Here is a 16,719-nt window from a genome sequence, read left to right on the forward strand (position 1 = left end):
AAATCCAGTCAGGATCTAATACAACCAGCATTGTGATCACCGTCTGATCACAACGAAAAACAAGAAACTAAATTACAGCAACATGCGTGGGGCAGAGAGCAAAAAGAGGGAGAAGGGAAAAACAATTAAAGCTGCAGTGTAAGCAGGAGGGCTTATTATTTGAGGGGCCTAGAACAGCAGTTAAGATTTCAATACGCGAGGAGTGGGGGTTAGGCAATCAAGGGAAGAGCCAATAGCCCCAGTTGGCTAGTGGGGCTGCACTAAAGGAAGAACAGGTAGGGGAGAGGGAGGAGGACAGGCAACAAAAACATAAAGTTATGTCTGGTATCTGGGAAGACACATGTATGAAAAATGCGGAGTTGTTTTTGTTGGTAATGGGAAGCCACTGCAGCATACTCCCTTTTCTCTCTAGGAGGGAATTCAACCATTTACTCACACTTTCTCAAACAGCTGTATTAATAGTATCTGTCACCTCAAAGCAAGCACAGTGCCTTTCACATAACACGGCTTAATAAATGCCTGAAATTAATGACATAATTCACCTCCGTGAGTTGGAGAATTCACTTAAACATATTAAAAATCTCATTACAGTTGGTTCTAATATTCTCTCCAACCCCTTAGATCAGAATTATACTGTGCTCAAAGTTGACTCTAATAGCCAGCATCTTTGGGGACCTGAAGATTTCACTAATCAGATTCTTGGTGCCTAGGTCTTTATTATATACTATTTGATTTATAATCACTTTCTCCCAGTTTTTAAAGTCCATTTGGTTCAGCAGTTAATCTTATAGTCATGATACCGTCATGGCTTTGTTTCTTCTCTATCTTATTCCACAGAAGCAACACTTACGCATGCAGTGGGGGTTCCTTAATTATTATAGCTTTTAATGGTTAAAGCTCAGAGCAACATCTTGCCAGCGAATCTATAAAATCAGAAACATTTCATTCCAAAAAACCAGTATCAGCACCCTATCCTTTTTAAACAGATGTTCAAAAAGCAAAATGGGCAGTAAAATACCTTTTATTAAAATAAAAATTCTAGGCAATTTCTTCAGTTCAAATTTGGCATAATTCAAATAAAAGTGAGAAAATACTAAAGACAAATTAAAGCAAGTAATTAAATAAAACAATGCACTTTACTTGAAAAGGAGGATGCTTGATGCTGGGAGTCACTTTGGGGGCCTAACTTTATTTATTTATTTTGGGGGGGCAGGGGAGAGGCAGAGAGAGAGGGAGAGCGGATCCTTAGCAGACTGGGTGCTGTGAGAGCAGAACCTGATGCAGGGCTTGAACTCACAAACCATGAGATCATGACCTAAAGCTGAAGTTGGTGGCTTAAAAACTGAGCCAGCCAGGAGCCCTTGGGTGCTTAACTTTAATATTAAATCATTAGACTCAGAAATATCCAAAAAGCATATCTGAAACTAAACTTGCATAGAATTAAGAAAGTGTTGCTCTAAATTTGTCCTTTAGTAAGTAACATTATAGCCTTATCCCTCCTTAGAATTTAACCAGATTGATTTCTGACCTATTAATGATCCAGCTTGGGAGTAAACTATAAAATAAAAACTTAAAAGTATGTCCTAAATGAAGCCAATACACCTTATTTCAAAATTTCTGTAATTAAAAAAAAAATTCTGTAATTATAAAACAAAAGGTGTCTGGCATTAATTCAAACCTGGCACCAAGGTATCAACATACAGTTCTGATGTTTCACAGTTAAAGGTTTTGTTTCTGAACGCTCAAGCATTTTCATTTGTCGATTGTTCCAAAGGCTGCAGTCCAAGAGTTCTAAAACTGGAGCAGGGAGTTGCAAGAACCTTGAGTAGTGTGCAAAATTGAGTGTACGGACATTTTTAGGGAGGGGGGGAAAGTCACGACTACTTTGAGATTCTCAAATAAGTCTGTGGTCCAAAAAAGGTTTAAAAACAACAATAAAACATTCTGCTGTAGTAGAATAAACCAATAGATAATATGACAAAGGGCAAAAAAAGCGTGCATTTTAACAATGCAAACCACCGTTAAACATGTTTAAAACGCATCCCCGCATTCAGTGACCCAGATCCTGACACTAGCCTTCCGTTCAGAATGCCTTCTGGAAAATAATTGGGTTCAGAATGGGGTGAAACGGGTTCAATCGCCCCTCGCCGCACCCCCCTCCCCCAACTCTTCGATGGATCCCAAGCGGACAAGCCCCTGCCATTCTCGACTCTCCTCCGCGGTCGGAGTGGGCTGCGCGCCCGAGGACGCGGGCGCTCGCATACCTGGGCGCGGGCTCGATTAGGGTGGTGGTGTCCAGGTAGTGGATCTTGTAGAACTCCAGCAGGGCCGGCAAGTGGTCAAATTCCTGGTCCCCAATCTTAAAACGGCGGTTGGGCAGAGAGTTGATGATGTAGTGGGAGACCCGCGAGTTCTCGGACACGGACAGCACATAATCCCCAGGGCAGGTGGAGGAGTCGCGAACTAGGAACATACCGTGGCGCTGGCCCTGGAGCCGGGTCTGCGCCTCCTGGCGAGACACCGGCCCCATGTACCAGGCGGAGCGGTCTGAGGAGTCGAACCTGGCGGAGGACATGGTGTCGAGCCGGGGCTCTGCGGCGAGTCGGGGCGGCGGCTGCTCTCTTCTGTTCTGGACGCCTCTGCCCGACTGACGGCTTTGCGGCCAAGGAAGGGCCTCTTGGCACACCTCGAGGCGCGCTTAGAGGGCCGAGCCACCTTCCTCTCGGGTCCGGGCCCGCAGCATCCTCCGCCGCCGCCCGCCTGCTCCGGGGCCGCCTTACGGAGGGAGCCGGCCCGGGGAATGCGGAGCAGAGCCCGAGGTCGGGGCGGGCGAAGCCGAGCCGCAGCGGAGGCCGCCCCGGGGTTCTCGGGCTGCCCGGAGTACCGGGGTGCCTCCAGTCACTCCTGGCCTGGAACGCGCCGACTCCGCGCCCCCCCCCCCCCCCACGACTCTGTACCGAAACCCGCCGCCACGCAAAGAACCGAACTCCTAAAAGCGTCGCGCCTCCGGGGCGGCTTTGCCGAGCCCGTTCCCAAGAGCCACAGCAACAAAATGGCGGACGCAGGAGAAGCGGCCGGCCACCTCCCCCTCAGCTCAGCGCACTCTCTCTGCGCACGCGCGGGCTCCGGCTCCCAGCTGCCGCCTGGGCCCACCCCTTGTCGTCGCCCGGCGCGGCCAATCAGGAGCACGGTCGTGACGGTCGGGGCGTGCGCCACTCGCGGCCGCTCCCGCGTTCCGGGAGGAGGTGGGGGAGGCGGGGGAGGCGGTGGTGGTGGCGGCCACTCCCTTCTTCCTGGGCTGCGGTGCGCCGCCGGGGGCGCTGCCGCGGCCGGCTCTCCCCGCGCTGGCAGGAAAACAGCTGGAGACTAGAGGGAGCGGCATTTCGAAAACCTGCTCTGGGAACAAAGCATTAACGTACACGACGAATCTCTGGCCATGGAGGCGTGGCACTGAGGTGACCTGGCCGGCCTAGGGGCTCAGGGGGACCCGCCCTGAGGGATACCGATGGGCGGACAGGCCCAATGGGTCGAAGTGGTTCTGGAAGGAGATGACCGCGGGGGCTGAGGTGACCAGCAGACAGGGACGAGGTGGCCTCGACCCGAGGTGGCCCGATAGGTTAAGGGACCCAGAGTGGCCAGGAGACTCGACAGGCAGCATTGGGGGGTTGTGGAGGTTATATCGAAAGGAGTAAATGGTCTGGGAAGTCCACAGTCTGGTGCAGTGTGGCCATCATTAATTAGCGCTTGATTGATACAAGTGAAATGCAAACGCCTCCGGGCGTGGCCTGAAGACCTCATCTGCTCTGGATTCTGCAGCTTCTCTGAATCTCCCAGTCCTTGGCTGACCCTACTCCCGCCAGGACCTCCTAGCCTGTTTCCCCGCCCCGCCCTAGAATGAAATTTTAAGAGAACAGGGATCTTGTATGTCTTGTTCACTTCTGGACCTAGCACAATGTCTGGACCTGAACTGATGCTCAAATATTTATTGAATGAATGACTGTTCAGAAAAACCACCAGGTTACTGGTGCCTGATTTATTGGTAGCACCATCCCTGGAACTGGACAGACAAGAAAGCATGTCCAAAAAGGGAGACGCAGGCAACACAAACCCATACTTAGATCCCTTTGTCAATGGAATTTCATTTGGGCTGTTTGCATCCAAGTTGATCATATACTGGATTCTAGGGTGATAGGTGATATCTATCTTAGAGTAAGCTAAAGGGGAAATGTCAAGGTCTAGTGCCTTTTGTGACATAGCATAAGCAGGTTTTCATCTTCCAAAAACTGTCATGACTCAGGTACAATTTGAATAGCACAAAATTTGAAGATGACTGTTGGGATTCAAATCTTGCTCCATTGACTAGCTGGGTGACCTTGGACCAATTACTTAATCATTCTATGCCTCATATATTAAACAAGCTAATACATGTAAAGTGCTTAGAATAGTGCCTGGCACATACTAAACATCACATAAGAGCTTTTAATTATTACTATTCAGCCTCTATCTGGGCTTCTGCCTCCATAGCCTAAAGGTGTGCAGATCTTTCAATGGGTGGATGAGGGTAGGGAGAAAAATCTCCGTTTGATTTTCTAGCTACCTTTTCTTACCAGATTTTACCACTTCATCATCAGCCACTCTTTGCCCAGCCTTTATTTGGATTCTACCCTTACTTTGAAACTGACCTTTGGAAATCATCACTGATCTCCACTGAACCTAGCATTTTCTTTGATCTACCTGGCCCTATGTGTCTATACTGAAAATCTGTGGAAAGAATCCCTTTTTTTTTTTTAATTTTATTTTTTTAAGCTTCTGAGCCACTAATACAATTTTTTCTTTCTCTTTAATATACTTGTTTGTTTTCTGTTTTGTTTTTTTTAACTCAGAACCCTGAGATCAAGACCTGAGCTGAGATCAAGAGTCAGATACTTAACCTACTGAGCCACTCAGGTGCCCCTCTTGGTCTTTTTTGATAGCACTTTTGTCTCCAGCCTCTGTGTGTAGAAGCTCAGTGCTTAATCTCTCTACAGCCTCTCCTTTGGTAGGCTAATAATGAAGGCTTTAGGAATCACCTGTTTATTGGTGACACGGAAGCATGTATATTCTAAAAGTAGAACAGAATCTGACCACACCCTATAATTTCTAAGCAAACTCTATGGTCACAGCCTAAATTCTTATCACTTTCCATTGTGATTGTTTATAAACATCTCTCCAGTCCTAATCAGAATGTCTTGAAGGCCTCCTTTACTATTATTTTTTGTATTCCCAGTGCCCAACACAGTGCCCAGCACATAATATATACTTAAAATAAATGGTTTTTGAATGTAGGTGGATAACGATGAGAAGAAGCCAGAGCAAAGAAGATTTATTGTAGTAAAGGTAACGTGATTTTTGTCACTATTTCCTGTTAATTAACATAATAAATGTATTTAAAATAGGTCTTTGGACCTGAGGTTTATTTAACCCTATATCTACCCTTATGTTTTATCTTCTGTTTGGATTAAATTGTGCCTCTCAGCTTCCCCTTTTCTGTCAGTAGCCATCAGTGTTTTCCTAATGCGCAGACTCAAATCTGAGTCATTTTGTACTTAACTAAATAACTCAAAAATACCTAATTTATATAGTGTTTTCCAATTCACAAAACTGTGCATAATACATTGTTTTACTCACTCCAACCAAAGTCCCATGAAATCCTTTTTTATAGATGATCCAGAAGCTCAGAGAGGTTAAGTGACTTGCTGACATAAGTTATTATAAATTATATAATTTGCAAGAGGCAGAGCTGGCACTCCTGAGCCAGGTCTCCTGACTCAGAGTCAGTCTCACTTTATTGTTACACAACTGCCTATAATTTAGTCCATTTTCTTTGTTTTGCTGATCAGGAAACTGAGGTCTTCCAATGTAAAATTTAACACCAGGAAGGAATATCAATCTTATAATACAGAGGAGTGGTTGGACTTGTCCCTCTTTTTGGATTTCAGATAGCACCATCATTCAGCTGCCAAAGTGCCATGATCCCCTCTTGAAAAATTTATATTACAGATGGATCAAAATGCCTCTCCTTTTGCTTCAAAATAGTCCCCTGGGGGATGGAGTATGGACCCGACAAAGGTGGAAATAAGAATGCCGTTGTGTTGGTAACTGTTGAAGCTAGGTAACAAGACGTGTGTTTGGGGCAGGATGGGGAGGGTGAATTATAGTATATTCTATTTTTTTATATGTATGGAATTTTTCATAATAAATTTTTTTTTAATTTTTTTTCAACGTTTATTTATTTTTGGGACAGAGAGAGACAGAGCATGAACGGGGGAGGGGCAGAGAGAGAGGGAGACACAGAATCGGAAACAGGCTCCAGGCTCTGAGCCATCAGCCCAGAGCCCGACGCGGGGCTCGAACTCGCGGACCGCGAGATCGTGACCTGGCTGAAGTCGGACGCTTAACCGACTGCGCCACCCAGGCGCCCCTCATAATAAATTTTTAAAAGTGCTTTACTTTCCCTTAGTACAGCTGAGACAAGCTTTAAAACAAATTCCAGGGGCACCTGGGTGGCTCAGTCGGTTGAGTGTCTGACTTCAGCTCAGGTCATGATCTCGTGGTTTGTGGGTTCGGAGCCCCGCGTTGGGCTCTGTGCTGACAGCTCAGAGCCTGGAGCCTGCTTCAGATTTTGTGTCTCCCTCTCTCTCTGCCCCTCCCCTGCTCATGCTTTGTCTCTCTCTCTCTCTCAAAAATAAAATAAAAACATAAAAAAAATTTTTTTAATTCCAAAAAATGTTTCTAGATGCTAAGATATAACAAAATGGAAGTGAATGGAGAAGCAACAAGGAAGCATTAAGAAAAAAAAAGGGACTGGGGCGCCTGGGTGGCGCAGTCGGTTAAGCGTCCGACTTCAGCCAGGTCACGATCTCGCGGTCCGGGAGTTCGAGCCCCGCGTCGGGCTCTGGGCTGATGGCTCAGAGCCTGGAGCCTGTTTCAGATTCTGTGTCTCCCTCTCTCTCTGCTCCTCCCCCGTTCATGCTCTGTCTCTCTCTGTCCCAAAAATAAATAAACGTTGAAAAAAAAAAAATTTTTTAAAAAAGAAAAAAAAAGGGAGAGGTTGCTGTAACATAAAGATTTGTGATTCTGCCAGCTTGCTCATTCCCAGGGTTTCCAGATGGCATTACACTTAGATTTTTCTTCTAAGATAATTACAATCTAGTCTCAAAGGACTGACAAAGCTTTTCAAGTACTTTGTCCAGATCCCTTACTTCCTAGCCCTGAGGCTGCCTCTGTGCAAAGGGCACAATCTTGGGACAACCTACTGTTGACTTTGTTCTCCCCTATCTGGGCAGGTCCAATCCTGATGATGGTTAAAGCCAGGTAGTCTTCCTATGTTGCTGCCTTACTGAGGACATGAGAAGAGCAAGGGTCTGTCCCTTTCTCCTGCCCTTGATTCTTTTCTATCAATGATTCTGAGAGAAGAAGAAGCTTGACCATGTAGGTATGCAGACTTGATATATTTACTTCACTGACTTGATAAGGTCAGCAGTTCTCAGATGCTTTCTCCACAAGGATTGGTTGACCTGTTGAATATCTACTGCATTTCTTAACCTAATTTTTTGAGATATTTTCCTCCTATGCAATAAATTTTCTCTTATCAGTTGTTCTCAGTCACTATTCCCCCATGTTTTACATACACACACACACACACACACACACACACACACACACACATACACACATACATTTTTTTTTTTGAGAGACAGCACAAGTAGGGGAGAAGGGCAGAGGGGGAGAGGGAGGGGGGGAGAGAGAGAGAGAGAGAGAGAGAGAGAGAGAGAGAGAGAGAGAATCTTAAGCAGGCTCCACACTCAGCATGAAGCCCAACAGGGCTCAATCCCATGACCCTGGGATCATGACTTGAGCCAAAATCAAGAGTTGGACACTCAACTGACCGAGCCACCCAGGCAGCCCTACATGTATTTCTAAGTTTATCTCCCTAAAACAAAAAAAGGAGCTATTAATGATTTGCTTTTTTCCCCCTCCTATTACTTTCCTACTACAATACTAATAATGTTCATATCCCCCTCACAATTTTCCATACCAAGCTATTTAAAATATCAACGTAATAATCACTTCTTTCACGGGGTGATATCTTTGAACTAGACTTAGTTGCCATATCCAGAAGCTCTATTGGCCACTATAGAAAGCACTGGCCCGACCTTATTCTAGTGTGGTTTTTATTTTTTTTAAGTTTTCTTTTCCTTTTCTTTTTTCTTTTATTTTTTTTGTAATCTCTACACCCAACATGGGGCTCGAACTCATAACCTTAGATCAAGGGTCACACGCTCTTCTGACTGAGCCAGCCAGGTGCCCTTTTCTAGTGCTTTCAAGTGTGGTCATGTTCTCCTTGCCATTTTCTAACATAGTTATAATTGCCGTGTCACCTCTCTTATATAAGTCCACCTTCTTGTCATTTAGCTACTTGTGGGCTGGAAGGCAAATTTTCTTGTTTCCCCTGGATTTTAGAGCATTCTGGAATGCCATTAGTAAAATTCTGAGCAGGATGATCCTTTCACTAGAGGGCACTGATTCCCTTTCACACTTAGCTCAAAGAAACCAATTGTACTCAATTCTTTACACTGGGGGTATGTCACCAAATTTTTCCATAAATGGTCAGATAGTAAATATTTTAGGCTTTGCAGGCCAAGAGGAAAGGCAATATTATGTAGGTACTTGTGTAACAAGAGGAAAAAAATTTCCCACAAATGTTTTAAGTGAAATTCAAAATATGATAGCAATTGAGTATAACTTCTTTATACTCCAGGTATGCTAATGAGAAGAATGGAATTCTTTTGTTTGGGATAATATTTTGCTTAATTAGGCTCAAAGTTAGTGTTCCCTATCATCAAATATTGAGCTATAAATGCTGATTTGTAATGATACTACATGTTTCATCTTTGAAAATGTCTCCATCCAGATGGTACTGCCAGTACTGGTGTTGGTCCATGAGCATGATTTTAATTGAGCATATTTATTGTTGGAAGACATATATAGGATTCTGTTAGATTCTTCTGATGTTTGTCGTTTAGCTTCTTGTTAGTTACAGATTAGTCATTTCCATTTGAAGGTTAGGTGGAAGCTCCTCTGTTGCACAATGAAATGGATTTTGAAATATGGAAATTTCCACTGCACTTGACATCAAGGTCTGGCGATATTGCTTCTTCTAATTTTTGACATTACCGGAAGTATATAAAGCTGTTTTACATTATTTGTGATTCAAAACATTATTGTCAAAATGACTTTGTTACAGTACACATTTCACATATAAGCACTGCTTTGCTCTGTAATTTTAGGTTGAATTCATTGAGAAACACTATCAAGCCTGTAGCAAAAGCTAATTTCCAATTCTTCAATAATGATGGTTTGGAATAGTTCTCTGTTCTGAAAAATTTCAATCTTGGCTCTAAGCTGAAAAAAAATTGCAGTAAAATGTTACCACTGCTAAGCCATCAAAATGCTGTGTAGTAGGGCAAGTCGGGATATTCAGCTTCTATCTTTGACAAAACTTCATAGACCCGATGATGGTTAGGTACAAAAGCCTGCCCCTCAGGCCTACACTTCAAAATAAGCAGGTGAGCTGCTTTTACTTTATTTTATTTATTTATTTTTTTAAATGCTTATTTATTTATTTTGAGAGAGAGATCATGAGTGGGGAAGGGGCAGAGAGTGAAGATCCCAAGTAGCCTCTGTGCTGTCAGTGCAGAGCCCCATGTGGGGTTTGGACTCATGAACCATAAGATCATGAGCCAAAATCAAGGGTTGGATGCTTAACCAACTGAGCCACTCAGGGCACCCGAGCGTCTTTCACTTTAAATATTGGCTGCATGGGCTGCCTCTGAGCTGGGAACTGGGGTAGGTAGGTCCAACCCCACAGGCCCTTTAAGAGCTATCTCTCAGATCGCTACAATCTTGTGAGTCTGGGGATGTGAGCTACACTGTTTTTCAAAGTTAGGTATTTTGGGGGCTTGTCTCTCAGGTGCAGGTCCTAAAAGTTGAGGTACCTGACATGAGGCTCCTCAGGGAAAAACTGTGGGATTTGAGTTTTCTCCTAGTTGTGGCTTGCTGCACAGGAGTGGGGTTTATGGCAAAATTGTTTCTCAGCTTCTCCTACCTGCTTCAGTGTGGTTTTCTTCTCATTTGCCTCAAATGTAGTTGCCATTCAACAAGCCTTTAGGTTTTTTAAAGAGGAAATCGTTCCATATGTTGCTGTAGACTCAGTAAGTCTGTGGGAGGAGGCGAGTTCAGGATCTTCCTGTACCACCATCTTGAACCAGAACCTGTCTTGTTTTTAATTGACTATTGATGATACTCCCAGTGTCTTCTAATTTTTGAGCAAGTGTTCTCACTGAATGACTAAGCGTCTAAAATGAGTGTATTTTCTCTGGACATATTTCTTTGCCTGCTACAATGAAACACAATTTAATTAGCATTAGTAAGCAGCTTTCTTTGGCTAACAAATGAGCCACTTGGAAACCTACTTTGCTTGCAACTTCATTTTCATTTGTTTTTGTGAAGAAATTCTGATGAGAAAACTCTCAAATTTTCTGACTGTTGTTTTCCTGTGAGTTGGGGACACTGTGATGACCGCTTAGTGTAAGGTGATATACGTTAGCACAGATAGAGCATCACTGTATAATAAACCCAGTGTGTTGCCGTGTAATTCATTAACAAAAATCTACTGTCCACTTTGCCCTAGAAATGTGATATTCAGAATTTGCCTTTCTTCTTTTCACAATGGATGTGCACAAGCAGTAAAAACATAAAATGCTGTGCTACAATGTCAACACATGGCATTTGGAACTGTTGAGCTATAATTGTATCATGGCAATTTGTAGGGCACAGAGCTGAGCAGAGTGCAAAGAGATAAGCGTGCCATTTAGTCTCTATCCCAACAATTCAACTCTGCCATTGTAGTAGGAAAGCAGCCATAAACAACATGTGGGTTTATCCCAATGGGTATGAGTATAGATTTATTTCAATAAAACTTTATGGACCCTGAGATTTCAATTTCACCTAATTTTCATGTGTCATGAGATATCCTTTTGATCCCCTCCCTGCCACTATTTAAAGATGTAAAACTATTCTTTGGCCAAAGGCCATACAAAAAGCCAGTGGGCTACATTCAGCCCATTGGACATTGTTTGCCATCTTCCATATTGAACGTGTGTATCTTTGTCCTGTTCCCAGTGGGACCCAGGATTTTTTAGAATCACTGCCACAACTTCTATAGGCCTACTCTCCCCTGAGAAAGGCCCCTCATTACAACCTCACACCCATGATAAATAGAGTCAGTGTTTGTTTGCATCTTACTCTATCTCTACGTCTGGTCAGTGCCCTGTTTCATAGCATTCAGCCCTAGACAGCCTGGCACATGATCCATGGTTACATCCCACAGCACTGTCAACATTTATCCAGATGGAGTTCCTTCATCTAGGGACAGTATTCCACCCATAACGGGGTTTTGAGCCACCAGAGTTAGGTTCTAGGACATAGAGAAAAGACCAAAAACTACCCACACCCACAACACAAAAGCTGCAGTTGACCCTTGACCAACATAGGTTTGAACTGCAGAGGTCTGCTTATACACACATGGATCTTTGTCAAAAAATACAGTACAGTACTACAGAAAATGTATTTTCCTTAATATTTCTTAAACAATTTTTTTTCATTTATTTTTGAGAGACAGAGACAGAGTGTGAGTGGGAGAAGAGCAGAACGAGAGGGAGACACAGAATCCAAAGCAGGCTCCAGGGTCTAAGCTGTCAGCACAGAGCCCGATGTGGGGCTTGAACGCGCAAGCTGTAAGATCATGACCTGAGCCAAGGTCGGACGCTCAACCGACTGAGCCACCCAGGCGCCCCTCTTCCTTAATATTTCTTAATAACATTTTCTTTAGCTTCCTTTGTTGTGAGAATACAGTATATAATACATATAACACACAAAATACATGTTAATTATGTGACTGTAAGGCTTCTGGTCAACAGTAGCTATTAGTAGTTAAGTTTTCAGGGAGTCAAAAGTTACATGTGGATTTTTGCCTGCACAGGATTTTTAACTAACTCCCACATTGTTCAAGGGTAAACTGTGCCTCTCTGAGACTGAGACGGATGTAAAGCAGTGATTCTTAAACCTTGCTGAACATTTGTTCATCTGGGCAGCATAAAAACAAACAAGCAAAAAACAAAAAAAACACAACACTCAGGCCCCATCTCAAGAGACTCATTTAATTGACCTGGAGAGACCTGAGTTATATTTAAAAAGACAAACAACCAGGTAATGCATCCATATGGTTCAAATGAAAAAAAAAAAATTAGACACCTATACCATCTATCTTGGAGGCTCCTATAGTTTACTACTTTTATTTGCCTTTTGTGTATTACACAAGTGATTAATTATGCAAGTAAAGGAAACATTATATCCATGCTTCTGCATCTGGCTTTTAAAAAATTTAATAATATATCTTGGAAACATTTCCATTATCAGTATGTAGAGGTGTTCTTTGTTGTTTGTTTTTACATTTGCATACTATTCCACTGTGAAGATATACCATAGATTATTTAACCTATCTCTGTAGATGGATATTCAAATTATTCCCAAGTTCTAATTGTTATAAACAGTACCTCAGTGTATAACTTTGTATGCATATAATTTCATAAGTATGCAGGTATTTTAGTTTGGGCTGCCATAATAAACTACCAAAGACTGAATGGCTTATATGTAAAAAATTATTTCTCACAGTTCTGGTGGCTGGGAGGTCCAAGATCAAGACATCCACAGATCCAGTGTCTGGTGAGAGCCCACTTCCTAGTTCCTGTGTCCTCACATGGCAGAAGGAAAGGGTGAGGGAATTCTCTGGGGTCTTTTTGATAAAGGCACTAATTCCATTCATAAGGGCTCCACCTTCATGACCTAGTCACCTCTCATAAGCGCACTTCCTAATACCATCACATTAAGGATTAGATTTCAGTATATGTATTTTGGGGGGCATTAAACATTCAATCTGCAATAGTAGGTTTTTCTGTAGAATGAATTCCTAAAAGATTAAAGGATAAATGGTACATACGGTCAAATTTTCTTTCTTGAACATCATACCATTTTGTCCTTCAGCAGTAACATAGAAGAATGCCTCTCTCCCCACAGCCTCATTGACAGTGTATTAGACTAGCCTGGACTCATGTAGCAGTGATTTAACATAATAAAGGTTTATTTCTGACTTATAAGCAGACAGGGCAGTGCTCCTCTGTGCAGCAACTCAGCAATCCAGGCTGGTGGAAGCTCCACCATCCTGAAGGTACACCAAGTGGAACAAACACTTGACCTTCTCCCTCGGTAGTTGAATTTTAGAACTGGAGAGGCTCTTTCATTTAAGAACACCAGCTATTAAATGCTTCAGCCCAGGGGTGTCTGGGTGGCTCAGTCGGTTAAACGTCCGACTTCGGCTCAGGTCATGATCTCACGGTCTGTGAGTTCGAGCCCCGCGTCGGGCTCTGTGCTGACAGCTCAGAGCCTGGAGCCCATTTCAGATTCTGTGTCTCCCTCTCTCTCTGACCCTCCCCTGTTCATGCTCTGTCTCTCTCTGTCTCAAAAATAAATAAACGTTAAAAAAAATTAAAAAAAAAATAAATGCTTCAGCCCAGAGGATGTATGTTAATTCTGTTTGCAGAATTATGAATCAGAATGAGTCACATGCCAAGCCTCAATGAAAGGGGACCAGGGAATTGAATCCCCATATCCTCAGAAGTAGAGGAGAAGTAGAAGAGAATATTGGTGAAATTGTATGTCCAATTTTTAAAGTTTTATTAAAAATTATTTAAAATTTAGTTTTATTTTTTTAATGTTTATTTATTTTTGAGAGAAAGACAGAGAGAGACAGAGACAGAGCATGAGCAGGGGAGGGGCAGAGAGAGAAGCGAAGCAGGATTCAGCTCTGAGCTGTTAACACAGAGCCCAATGCAGGGCTCGAACTCACAAACCATGAGATCATGACCTGAGCCGAAGTCAGATGCTTAACCAACTGAGCACCCAGGTGCCCCTAAAATTTAGTTTTAACATACAGTCATTTAAGCATCTGACTCTTGCTTTGGGTTCAGGTCATGATCTCATGGTTCATGAGTTTGAGCCCCACATTGGGCTCTGCACTGACAGTGTGGAGGCTGCTTGGGATTCTCTGCCCTCCCCTGCTTTCTCTCCCTCTCTCTCAAAAATAAATAGGGGCGCCTGGGTGGCTCAGTCGGATAAGCGCCCAACTTCAGCTCAGGTCATGATCTTGCAGTTCATGAGTTTGAGCCCTGCTGTCAGCACAGAGCAAACTTCAGATCCTCTGTCCCCCTCACTCTCTGCCCCTCCCCCACTTGCACAAGAACTCTCTCTCTCTCTCAAAACAAACAAACAAATAAATAAATAAATAAATAAATAAATAAATAAATAAATAAATATTTTTTAAAAAGCCTCTTGTAGTTTGTTTCCCTCCCTCCTCTTCCCCTGCCCCCTCATATGTTCATCTGTTTTGTTTCTTAAATTCCACATGTGAGTGAAATTGTATGGTATTTGTCTTTCCCTGATTGACTTATTTTGCTTAGCATAAGACATAGCTCCACCCATGTTGTTGCAAATGGCAAGCTTTCATTCTTTTTGATGGCTGAGTAATATTCCATTGTATATATATCCTACCTCTTGTTTATCCATTCATCAGTCAATGGTATATATCTGACTCTAGATCCTTGCAACTTATATGTGAAAAAAATGTTCAGAGTAGTTTTATTTTACCTTTTTCATATTAGGAATGAGATTGAGCAACTTCACATATGTTTAAGGACCACCTTCAATAGTTTTTAAAACTCCAGCTAATCCTAATGCACAATCAGACTTGCACCTCCTGGGGCTTTCCTTCTCAGTTTCAATTTTTCATCTGAGAGAAACATCTTTTCCCCTCCGTGATTCATAGGACAGTGGTGACTGACCCTGTGAGAACTTGACCTATAGCTGAGATCCCACCTTTTTAGTAATACTGATAGTTTGATTCTCATTATAAAATAACTTTCAATTCATAACCATAGCATTCATGCCATATAGCCATACCATCATAGGAGGTATATGGTTATTCTGTAACAGTCAGAGTGAGAACTAGAAATCTTTGCATAAATACAAGACTCAGTGCTTACATGTGAGGAGTCTTGTGTCAACCATCTTTATTTGAGGAAGTACCTTGTAACTGCTCTTCACTGTACTCTCATCTCTGTAAGGATAAAATCTCCTGTGAATGATGCACACAGAAGACAGGAGACTTCAATCCCAAATTCCCCTTCCCTAAAACAAGACTAAAATCTCAAAAGCTGCTATAAAATCATGAACACTTCTTTTCAACATAGGTCCCCGTTTCCACATTTTTATTTCCTACCCATTATAATAGTGGCTCCCCTGGCCATCTTTGCTTCTGAAAAAGACGACTTTGTGTTTGTTTAAACCCCCAGATCACCTAGGATTATCCCACTCCATTCCTCATGCAAAGTCTGTTCAAAAAGCCGTCCACAGGGGCACCTGGGTGGCTCAATCGGTTGGGTGTCTGACTTTGGCTCAGGTCATCATCTCATAGTCTGTGAGTTCGAGCCCTGTGTCAGGCTCTGTGCTGCCGGCTCAGAGCCTGGAGCCTGCTTCAGATTCTGTGTCTCCCTCTCTCTCTGCCCCTTCCCCAATCACCCTCTGTCTGTCTTGTCTGTCTCTCTCTCAAAAATAAGTAAACATTTAAAAGAATTTAAAAAAAAAAGCAGTCTACACCTCCTGGGGTTAGGCAATCCAATCGATCAGTCCATACCTGCAATACTAGAGTGACTCAGGGATCTTAAAAAATTTACTCATCAAGGATTCATGGCATAACCATTGTAGCCAGGCAAGCTTTGTGCTGTAATAATTAGGAACCCTGATTGAAAATAATTTAAGCAGTAAGGGCATTTGTCATTTTCCACAACACAAAGTCTGTAGTAGGGCAGCTCCAGATGCAGGATATCCAGACCCTAGGTCTGCTTCTCTGTGATTTTCTTGGTTCTAACCACCTTCAGATTTTGGCTTCTTTTTCTGGCTGGTGTCCAGATGTCTGCAAGCACCCCAGGCCTCACATCCAGTCATGACACTGCCAGTGGAAGAAGGACTTTTTTTTTTTTTTTTTTTTAGTAAGCTCCACACCCAACGTGGGTGAACTTGAACTCACAACCTTGAGATCAAGAGTCTGAAGCTCCACCAATGGAGCCACCCAGGTGAACCTTGTGTTCCTTTTTAAGAGCAAAGAGCACTTCCTCCAGAAGACTTTCAAGAGATTCCCCTTCCCATCCCCACCCCACTAGGTCACGTGTCCACTCCTAAAGCAAGCACCAGCAAGAATAGGAGAGCCGTGCCTGACTTAGACCAAACGTGACTGTGGCTTTGTCATCGGGAAGAAGAAAAAATGTCTAGGTAGCCATTCAAGCAAATGTGGACTAAAACCTCTCCTTACTGGAATTCAGAAAAAGCAGACAAGATCCTGAGATAATGGACATTTACATGATGAATAAACTCAGCACACATGATGTGCATGGCCGTGTGTGGTGAGGCTCAGCCTAAGGAAGGAATAAGAACTAAGCTATCATCAGATTTTAACCTGGCTCAATAGCATTCCTACAGAGAGAGAATGGGGTTTTCAGTTACAATGAG

The 16,719-nt window shown here is 43.1% G+C and overlaps 1 protein-coding gene across 1 annotated transcript in view; it reads right to left on the reverse strand.

Annotated features, from left to right (window-relative positions):
• The window catches only part of CRKL (CRK like proto-oncogene, adaptor protein), a 38,444-nt gene extending 34,586 nt beyond the window's left edge, over positions 1-3,858 (reverse strand). Inside the window, exon 1 of the mRNA XM_047828067.1 lies at positions 2,265-3,858. Within this exon, the coding sequence (XP_047684023.1) occupies positions 2,265-2,575 (311 nt within the window). The 5' untranslated portion in view covers positions 2,576-3,858. The remainder of the gene's footprint in view (positions 1-2,264) is intronic.
• Positions 3,859-16,719: the final 12,861 nt, after the last annotated feature.

This window comes from Prionailurus viverrinus, chromosome D3, assembly GCF_022837055.1.
Source record: "Prionailurus viverrinus isolate Anna chromosome D3, UM_Priviv_1.0, whole genome shotgun sequence".
Lineage (NCBI taxonomy): Eukaryota > Metazoa > Chordata > Mammalia > Carnivora > Felidae > Prionailurus > Prionailurus viverrinus.